Here is a 10,363-nt window from a genome sequence, read left to right as displayed (position 1 = left end):
TTTGTCATTCTTTGCACTCCCACTGAAAACACAGAATTGTTGGAAGGGAAAATGGACGTTTTCCAGAGGTATGCAGGACAGCAAAGGGAAAAAGGAAGTGCCCTGAGCAACAGATCTCATCAAATGCAGTTTCCTATGGATTTCTCTCTCTTGACTGATTGATTTTTATTTTTTTTTTTTAAACTGAACAGTGTTAAGACTTTCTGCTATTTCAGTGTACACCTACGCAAGTTCCTCTGCTTTCCCTTTGTAGTTCTCTTCCTGAAGGTAATCTGGCTACACCGTAAGAAATCTGATGTCTCCTAGCAGAAACTAGCAAGTTCCCGAGTTGAACCAGTAGACATACAGCCCCACTTTCTGCTATCTCGAATGAATTATTTTATGAAACTTAATTACTTAATTAAGGATCTTAATTACTCTTGTGACCTCTATCCTTCTGCCAGATTTAACTCAAATAAGCTAACAAGTTAAAAAGTCACTGGGACAAGGACTAGCCCAAGCGAGAGAGGGGATGCCCGAGGAGGCCAGGCAGAGGCCTTGCTTCCATGGGAAATGAGGCTGAAATGGTAACGTTGAGTTTAGTGACGCCGACAGAGAAGCAAAGAGGACGCACAGGATACATAAAGACAGGACTATGATTTCAGAGAGCCTCAATGCATAAGGTAACTTAGTGCATTATAATCACTTCGCGCTAATGAGCATCCAGGGGCTGAATCCAAACGAACAGTGCCTTCTGCCTCACAGTGAGTCATTTCTTCCGCGCCCGGAGGGTGAGGGGAGGCTTGGAGGGCTTCCTCAGAGGCATGCGCTCCGCATAGCCTGCAGTGCCGCTGCTGCTGGGCTCTCTGAATCATAGGGCTATTTCGGTGGTGCCTGGTGGGATGCGGGTCTTGTGGCACAAGGGCAGTGAAACTCAACGCTGCCTGAGCGCAGCCAGATGCCAAGGTGGGGAACCGGCTTTGTCTGCGTGTGCTCCAGCAGTAAGGTTTGCTTGGTCATTATTGCTCGTGGCTGGATACTGGCCATTTCTGTGGCCTCCGAGGTCAACGCTGGGCTCTATCACAAGTTCCTTCTCCAATGGCTGCAGTCACCTAGAGACCATTGTCCATTTTCTTGAAAATGAGGAGCCCCTTTCTGTTTACCTGTGACCTGTTTTTCCACCCCTGAGAAATGCTCTCTGATTCTGGTAAAGCCATTCTTTCTCAGAGATTTCTACAAAGTCATAAAAGACTTTATCTTCAGCCCTTGCTGCTTCTGTACTCTGACGCCTGCCAGGGACCGGTCAGTGATGTGCAGCAGCAGCCCTGGGTGCCTCAGGTACGCACCTTGCGAGGTGAGGAGAATAACAAATGCTTCTGATTCATTATTCAGTTTCCATGGTAGTAAAGATGGAGGGTGAGTCATGCACGGTTTTGGAGTTGTCATCCCTGGAGCATCTCCCCGTCCCCGGCCGTACAACTCTGGAGATGGTAACTCTTTCTCCACCTTTGGTTTTTGGTTGGTTTTTCGTTTTACGAGGCTGGGGTGTGCAGTGCAGAGGCCCTGCGGGGGCAGCTGAGGGTGTGCTGCAAGGGCACGAGATGGGGGCACTCGCAGATGGCCATTTCATGGTATTGAAGAAGCCTTAGAAGCAGCCCCCAAGGTGACTGGGGGGCTGTGGTGGCTGGCACTGGAGGATGTACTGCACACGTGCACGGCTACCTTTGCTTACAAAGGCGAAGGAACCCTCGTGCTGCTGTTTGCCCCAATGGCCTCCTGACGTTGTGTATGGCTACAAGGAGGCAGACCTCTCTTTGGGACACTGAGAAGGGCATGTGTCATGCACACCATGCCCTGAAGGCTGTGTTGGGATACATTAAACCATCCTGATGAGGAGGATCTGAAGCTGCTTAAGTCCACCTCTGTCCATGAAGCTGTGCAAGAGCAGCAGATGCCCAGAAACGGGACTGTCAAGATGTTCCCATGGACTTATATGTTGGTTTAGGCCAACCATAATGTGTCTTGAGAGTTACCTGGTTTAGGATTTGTCCTATTAATTCCTGTAACAAATCTTCACCTAACTCATTGCTTGTTTGATCAAAAAGCGGCACGTGCTGTATTTGAAAACTGAATTAGGTAATGGCTGACTCTTTAAATGCAAATAAGCAATGAGGAATTAAGGTGCTCCTTCCTGGGTCCCACATTCTTGGCAGTGAACAGGCAGTAAGGGTGAACAAGTGGCCACCAGCTGGAAAAAAAATGTTGAGTCTAATAGAGTTGCTGTTTTCAGCTGAGTGGTGGTGGGGATTCCTGAATGCATGGATGCAAGCAGCAGGAGGTTAGTGATTAGCTCCAGGTTAGTGATTTCAAGGCTGATGGGCCAAATTTCGAATATTGATTAATGCAATTCAGTCTAGAATTCTGCATACAGAGAGGGTGGGATGTAATTAAAAAAGGAGTCCTTTGGGAACATCTGGTCAACATGGTGTCATATGGTAAGGGAGAAAAGGGAAAAAATCCCACATCCCTCATGCAATGCAACATGAATGTGTCTGTGTGTACATATATATATGTATGTACGTACATATATACATACATGCATTTGCATGCTGAGAAACACTAGTTTGCTGGTTTCCACCATTGTCCTATTAGCAATTCATGTGTTTTGGGGAGAGACGGCTGACCAGCCACAACGCAGGCTGGGTGCTCACAGGTCCCCCTGGTTGAGGTCCTGCTTGTCTAGGAGCTTTTGGCTTTCGGAGACAGCGGTTTGGGGAGCAGAGCGCCGCACAGTGCTGACAGTCCTCCTGTCCACTTGGATGGCCTAGAGATAAAATACTCCACATCATTGGTGTCCTGTGCCTGAAACGCCGTCCAGCTCGGTACGGAGAAGTGAAACACTCCTGAGAGGCTGATCCTTCCTGGTTTTCCTGTTTGTCATCTTCCTATCTCTTAATGGTGCTCCTTCCGTGTTGTGCTGTGTCCCACCCTGTGGTCTGAGCAGCTCGTTCAAAATCACAGATGGTGCTGTCTCTGCCCCAGGTCTCCCGACCTTTCCCCACAGAGACCACCAGCAGCCACGGCAGCAGCACAGCTCCTGTTCCAAGGGGCGACAAGGAGCCACGGCACCCTGTAACCACACAACACCTCACGTGCAGACAGACAGCGCTCGGCCGTGAAACCTGAACAGGGGATGGATGCCAAAATTGTGACTTTCGAGCAGGAGAAAGCACCTTGGCAAGGGGAACAGCGCTGGGCAGGAAGCGTGGGGCAGGGCAGGGAGCAGCCGCCCTCCGGGTGGTCATGGCTGGCCCCAGAAGGAGCTGTGCCGCCATCCTGCCCCGGCCTGAGCGACTAATGGTTTTCAACCGGAAGGGGGGTAGATTTAGATTAGATGTCAGGAAGAAATTCTTTACTGTGAGGGCAGTGAGACACTGGAACAGGTTGCCCAGGGAAGCTGTGGATGCCCCATCCCTGGAAGTGTTCAAGGTCAGGCGGAATGGGGCTTTGAGTGACCCGGTCTGGCGGGAGGTGTCCCTGCCCATGGCAGGGGGGTTGGAACTGGATGATCTTTAAGGCCCCTTCCAACCCAAACCGCTCCGTGATTCTGTGACTCCCGGCTGCTTGTGCTCCACCGCCCCCTCAACACCCACCCGCCGGGGTAGGCCCGGGGCCGGCCAAGGCGGGGACGCCGCGGGGGCTGCGAGGCCAACGCCGGCCGCCCGGGCGCTGCTAGCCGCACCGCTGCGGGCGTCCGCTCCCGGGCGGCGGGAGCGCTGCTGGTCGCCGCCGCCTTCAGGCCCGGCCCGGCCCTGCCCCGCGGGGGGCGGCCCGGCGCGGCGCGGCCCGGCGGCACGTGGTGGCGGCGCGGCCCATGTGACCGGCCCTCCCCGGCCGCCGCGGCTCATCCCCCGCCCGGCCCGAGTCCCCGCCCGCCTCGCCCCCAGCGCAGCGCAGCGCTCTCCTGCCTGCACCAGCCCCGCACCGCAGGCAGCCGCCGCCGCACCGGGACCCGGCGCCATGGTAAGGGCGGCGCGGCCGAGCGGGGAGGGCGGCGGCGGGGGCAGCGCGGCCCGGTGAGGCGCGGGGCTGAGCCGAGCAGGCCTGGCGCGGCGCGGCCCGGCCCCGCGGCCTCCGGCGGCCATTTTAGTCTAATTTTAGCCGGGTGCGGGGGGAAGGGGCGGTGGGAGCGGCCGCGGGGCAGGAGCGGGCGGCGGGGCGGGCCGCGGCGGGGGCCGGGGGCCGGCGGCCGGGGCCGGGCGGGCGGTGCAGCGCTCCCTGCGGCATCGCCCGGCCGTGCGGGTGCCGGGCCGGGGGCCGGAGGGGCGGGGAGCCGGGGATGGGGGGCTCCCGGCGGAGCCGCGGCCCGCCCGGGGCCTGGGCCCGGGCCCGGGGCCGGTGGGGAGTGGGTGTCGCGATCGGCCGGGAGCGCCGGCGCCGGGTGTCGGAGAGCGGGGCTGGGGGAGGCGGGGCGGCGGGAGCCCCCTTCCCCGGAGGCGAAGGGCGTCCCCGCGAACAAAGCCGGGGAAGGGGGCAGGCGGGCTCCCCCGGGGACAAAGCCGGCGGCTCCCGGCCAGCCCTGCACCTGCCCGCCCCCGGCAGCCCGGGGAGGGCGTTGGAGCCAGGACGCTGCAGACGGGTGTAGCTCCCTCGCTCGCAATGGGGTTTGCTAAATTATTCCCTTTTTTCATTATTTTTTTTAATTTTTTTTTTGTGGCCTGAGCTCCCCGTGTGCCCTGTCTCAGTGTCTAGTTTTCGTGCTGTCGGAGGCTCGGGTTTTGAACGGCTTGCGAGGCTGATGGGGAGCTGGGCGGGTTGTCGCCGGTGTTTTTGGCTGGAGGAAGGGCAGTCACATCGCACTCCTGCGGCAGCACCAAGTAGAATTCAGGAGTTTTTAAAGCGCGGTGTTGAAGCTGACACAATGCAGAAAACATCTCTGCTGCTTGTGGAGCCTTACATCACCCGGCGCTGTCATGACTCTCATTTTGTTGGATGTGAACTGCTGCTGTAGCGTTTATTCCACTAAAAAAAAAAAAAAAAAAACCAAACCCACAAAAACCCCCACTCCCCCTCCCAACCCAAAACTACAAACTCCTCTCCTGTGTTCAGCTGCCCCGCCACACCCCCTTTCCTGCTTTCCCCCTCCCCCAAAAAAAGCCAAATGCATGATAAGGTAATGGAAAACTGCTTGAGTAGTACAGTTGTGTGCCTGGTTGTATAAAACTGCTATCCAGAATCACAGCTGAAGATGCTGAGATCTGCAACAAGAGAGTATGGAATTTACACCTCCTCTGTGTCTTCTGCTCCAGTCCTGCAAAGATTAATAAATGCATAGTGTGTTCAGGTTGAGTATAGTATCTTTATTCCTACGGGGGCAGGGAGACTTCTTTATGTAGTGCTGTGGGCTATCATCTTTTCTAATTTTTGCTGTTTAAATTATTCCTTTGATCTCATTTTACAGGCTTCTGGAGTAACAGTGAATGATGAAGTCATAAAGGTTTTTAATGACATGAAAGTAAGGAAATCTTCAACCCCAGAAGAGATTAAAAAAAGGAAGAAAGCCGTTCTTTTCTGCTTAAGTGATGACAAAAAACAAATAATTGTAGAGGAGTCAAAGCAGATATTGGTTGGTGACATTGGAGATACTGTGGAGGACCCCTATACAGCCTTTGTGAAGTTGCTACCTTTGAACGATTGCCGATACGCTTTGTATGATGCCACATACGAGACAAAGGAATCTAAGAAAGAAGACCTGGTATTTATATTCTGGTGTGTAAAAGCAAAGCTTGCTGTTAAATTGAATATTCTGGAGTTAACACTGGATGACTGAATAACTGCTTTGTTGTGGTTTTCTTGTTTCCTTTAAAGGGCTCCTGAAAGCGCACCTTTAAAAAGCAAGATGATCTACGCAAGCTCTAAAGATGCCATTAAAAAGAAATTTACAGGTACAGACCTAAAAATATTTGGCTCATTAATTATAATGCTGTTTAGATGTTGAGGTTCTCACAAGTACATTGTTGTCCGTCTGTCTTCCAGGTATTAAACATGAGTGGCAAGTAAATGGTTTGGATGATATTAAGGACCGTTCAACACTTGGAGAGAAATTGGGAGGCAACGTGGTAGTTTCACTTGAAGGAAAACCCTTATAAAAAGACAGACAAGTGCCATCTGGATCTAAGGAGCTTCCATTTCTGCAGCTCGTTCAATTGGAATAGCATTAGTCTCCCCGTCCCCTTCCCTCCTCAAAAAATAAGTCCCTTCCCCAATGCCCCTGAAGGAGATGTCATTGTTAAGCAGTCTACCAGTGATTGCCATTAGACTGTTTAATCCTGGTAGTTTTATGTAGGATCCAAGGAATGCTTTCACGTCATACTCTTAGCCAAAACTGACGTTGCAGGCATTCCTTGCAACATGTACAATGAATGTGATAGTTAATGTGAATAGTCTAGCAGACAGCAAAGGGTAAGCTAATTGAATGCCTTGAAAGTGTTGTCCACTGGTCGGATGGTAGACTCTATACAGTATTACTTACAGTTGCACTTGATTGCAGTTCCATGAGGCTCTTGTGCATTCATACACCTCACCTGCCTTGACAAGCCTATTTTTGTGACATGGCAGCACACAACACTATGCATTTAAAGCACTTTTTTGTAATATGTTTGACCCGCCCTTCCCCCCCAAAGGAATGCCAATTAAGTTGCTGTAACTGTGTCATCAAATTATTGTAGTACCTCAGTTTCATTCCTGTTACATGCATATCTTTATAAATGAAGTAGCTGTTAACGATGCCTTTTGTTTTCCATTGAATGTACACTACTGAACAGGAGTAGAAGTTATCTGTTTACCATGTGAGTCTTGAAACACTAAAGTTTTGTAAAACATCAAGTCATGGTGGCAATTTCTGTATTAAAAAGAGCCTTAAATGGAACATTGTTTTTTTGAGATCAAAAACTGGCCACGTTGCAATAAAACTTGTGGCTTATTACAGAGCGTTGCCTTGTTTTCATTGGAAAATACAGTTTTTAAGTATGTTTAATTTAAGCATATTTCAAATAACTTAACTTCTGTGGAAAGTATTGTAAAGATAAACAATCATTAATCTCATCTTAATGCAAGTTTTTCATTCCTAATCATGATTTAGGCACTGCTTTACAATACTTTGCGGCTCTGTTCGATCATTCGATAAAGGACCTGATCCTAGTTTACCGTTAAAGTAATGAAGCTACCACTACTAGAGACCATTAGTTCCATGAAACACTTGTGTCAGAAACGTCAAAATACGAAGTAATTAGCCACGCAGTGTGTTTCGCACCTGAATGTTCTTAAAGTTCTACATGTCAGAGTAAAACCTTGCACGAAATCTTACAGCTCGCCGTCTTTTTTCAGTAAGATGATGCGTAATGAGAGTTACATGATACGCAAATATGAATCCGGTAAATAGGTTGGTTTTTTTTTTTGTTTGTTTCTTGAGTGTTGCAGTTAAGATGGGCTTGGTACAAGAAATAGCCTAAATGAACTGTTCTACTTGTGAGCTTCTATGTAAATAGAACTGGAAAGTGCCGCTACCGAGGCTTGCATCGGGGACATGTTTTGGCTGGGAGCCAAATAATGCTCTCCTTATAGAGAATTTGATCTGCTCTGTGTGAGCAATCCTCCCTTAGCCAGAGCTATTTATGGCAAACACATGCTTTTGTATCTTGTCATCGTTATCCACAAATGGCAAAACTGGACATGATTCTCCTGGTATGCGTAAAGGAGCGCTGCTGGGCAGCCACTCGCAGCCGAGCTGTACATGCTGCTAGCAGGAATGCTCTTTATCATTACCTTATTTTAAAAAGTTGGTAGAGTACAACCGGGGAGCTTTTACGTACGGGCTCTTTTACGTTCAGTCCATAGCCCCTTTTCAACAAAGGAAGCAGATCATAATCAAAATCTTTTTTTCTTTTTTTCTTCTTAATAGTTGAAATAACCTAGTTGTACTGTGTTTAGGCTCTCTTGTCCTGTAGAACTTTAAGACTTTGTTTCAGGCTTCTGGCTGTCCCTCTGACTTGCACACCTCATTGTGTTAGCTGTTCTACGTAGACTAAACTTTACTAGAATTTAACAAAAAAGGCATGATGACCACTGACTTACTATGTGTATTAATAAGTCTTGGTTTTGTTCTACAAAACTCTCCTTTCAGGTACCTTTTAAAGTTGAGAAGTAACTGATGGTATGCATGTTGTCTAGATAAAAAAAAAAAAATCTTTTTATTCCTCAAAATAGTCTCTCTGATTATTCATGTTGTGTGCAAAGCCCAGTTTAATGTAAAGATCTACTTTGTGCTTTATGTTTGACTTGAGTTCAGTACAGTATAACGAAATGATCTTTTAACTGATTTTCACAAGGTATAAATGGTTTCTTTAGAAAAAGCCAAAACTGAAAAGTTAAATTTTAATAAACCATTTGAATTTCATTTTAAACAGTAAACTTTTTTAAGCAGTACTGTGTTTAAATTTATTGTTTGTCTCTGCTGCAAACAGTCTGGAAAGATGTCTGTGGCTTTGAAGTTGAATATTAAGGGTTACTTTTTTTTTCCTTTTTTTTTTTTTTTTTTTTAAACTAGCTTAGGTGTGTATTCACTCAGTCCAAGTAGATATAAAATTGAAGCACAAACTGTATTTATGTAAGATTCCTACCAAAACAAGTTTTGGATCCGAAAGGATCAGCCTGCCTTCAGTTTGTTCTTGAAATGACTGACTGACTGATGCGAGGTCCAATTCAGATGGCTTGCTTTTAAAAAAAAAACAAAACAGAACAAAAAAAAACCAAACCAAAACAAAAAAACCCAATAAAGTGCTACAGAACTGTTAATGTTTGAATTATAAAACAAATGAGAGACAGCTGGCATCTGTTCCAAAATGGTTTGTCAGCTGTTGTTTTCTGTCATTATGCAAAATGGTGAGGGCCTCATTGTGATCGAGAAGCGGAGGAAAATCCTCTCAAGTTGAATATCTTCTGTGTATCTCCGTGTAGACGTGACTTTTGGGTATCTTGGCTTCAGTTATTTTATTGATAAAGAAACATTAAATAAAATTTTCATGAGAGTAGCTTGCACAGAAATGGCTTTTTTTTTTTTTCTTCTAAAAAAAGGCTTGAAACCAACCGTTCGTTATGTTTGATTTGGTAAATCCTGGAAGAGGTGTAGACATATGGGTTTGATTTCTCTGAAAAGGGAAATCGGTCCACGATGAGTGTGAGTAGGTGAGGTTTATGTTTGTGGCAATTTTAGAAATGCAAAGCTTAAATTTGTATGGACTTGAGCGTAAGAATCACTCCTAGTCGGGTCATTCAATGCATTTTGAGCGTGTTCAGTTAAAACCTAAAGTGTTTCTCTAAGTGGAAGAGTTTTTCTGCTGTACCATTCCCTCAGAACGAGTGATGGAATACAGCAATTGCCACAATTTGAGAATAAGCTTTACTCTCTTACGCCAATTCCAGTATAAACCAAATGTTCATGTCTGCCTATTTTTTATAAACTTCTGTAAGTTCCCCTTAGTTTGTGGTGGCGAGTTAATGATTGTCGAGTGAAAACACAGCACTAATGGTGGATGAAAGATCATCAATGTAGCACCTGTCTATAAGTATTGAATTTCTTTGAAATATTTCTGATTTTGAAAACCTGGTATAAATAAAATTAATTTAAATGTCTTCCTGACGTCGAGTATGTTTGTGTGCTAGGCAGCGCCTACACTAATCACTTTGCTGTTGTCTTTGGATTGCCCAGACAGTGTGAAAGGAGAGATCGTGGAGTATAAATGTGTGGAAGGGCTGCTTTTTTGGAATGGTTTTCACCACCAGCCCCTTCAGTTCAATACCCAGCTGTAGCAAAAGCCAGCAGCGGTGGCTCTGGAGTTGGGTATAAAGAAGTTTTTAGTGGGTCGGTGCTGGGTAACCTTTTGCTTGTGTTGGGTCCCCACTCTTATGTTCAGAAAATTAGGTGTTGGGTTTTTTTTAAAAAAAAAGGTCACAAAAAGTACGTTTACACTGACAAGTCATTTTTAATACTTGGAAGAAAGTGAGCTGCTGCAGTGTGGAAAAGGTGACTCCATGAAGAATGGTCAAAAGATGATCCTTTTGGTATCAGCGGTGTCTCTCCTGTTAACGTAACATTTCTTGGATCTAGAATAGCTTAGCTGGGAGAGGGTTAATTTTGTAGACAAAGCCGTCAAGAAACAGCTTCATTGGATTCTCTGGGGAAGACAGGCTTTCACACTATAGAAAAACAATCTTTTTAGTGTTTACCTAACGTAAGCTTTCTCTGTGGCTGTAGGGGACGTATATGAGATTATGCATTAAAAATGAGTGAAAGTTTTCTGTGAAATTAAGCATCTATACAAATTAC

At 47.1% G+C, this 10,363-nt stretch overlaps 1 protein-coding gene across 1 annotated transcript; it reads left to right on the top strand.

Annotated features, from left to right (window-relative positions):
* Positions 1-3,822: 3,822 nt before the first annotated feature.
* On the top strand, positions 3,823-9,669 carry CFL2 (cofilin 2). Its single transcript, XM_074585136.1, has 4 exons — positions 3,823-4,002; positions 5,441-5,748; positions 5,848-5,924; positions 6,016-9,669. Exons 1-4 carry the CDS (start codon positions 4,000-4,002, stop codon positions 6,126-6,128), a joined length of 501 nt encoding a protein of 166 aa, XP_074441237.1. The 5' UTR covers positions 3,823-3,999; the 3' UTR covers positions 6,129-9,669.
* Positions 9,670-10,363: the final 694 nt, after the last annotated feature.

Source organism: Larus michahellis, chromosome 4, assembly GCF_964199755.1.
Source record: "Larus michahellis chromosome 4, bLarMic1.1, whole genome shotgun sequence".
Classification (NCBI taxonomy): domain Eukaryota; kingdom Metazoa; phylum Chordata; class Aves; order Charadriiformes; family Laridae; genus Larus; species Larus michahellis.
Note: the sequence above shows the minus strand (reverse complement) of the source record. Positions and strands in the feature narration are given on the sequence as shown.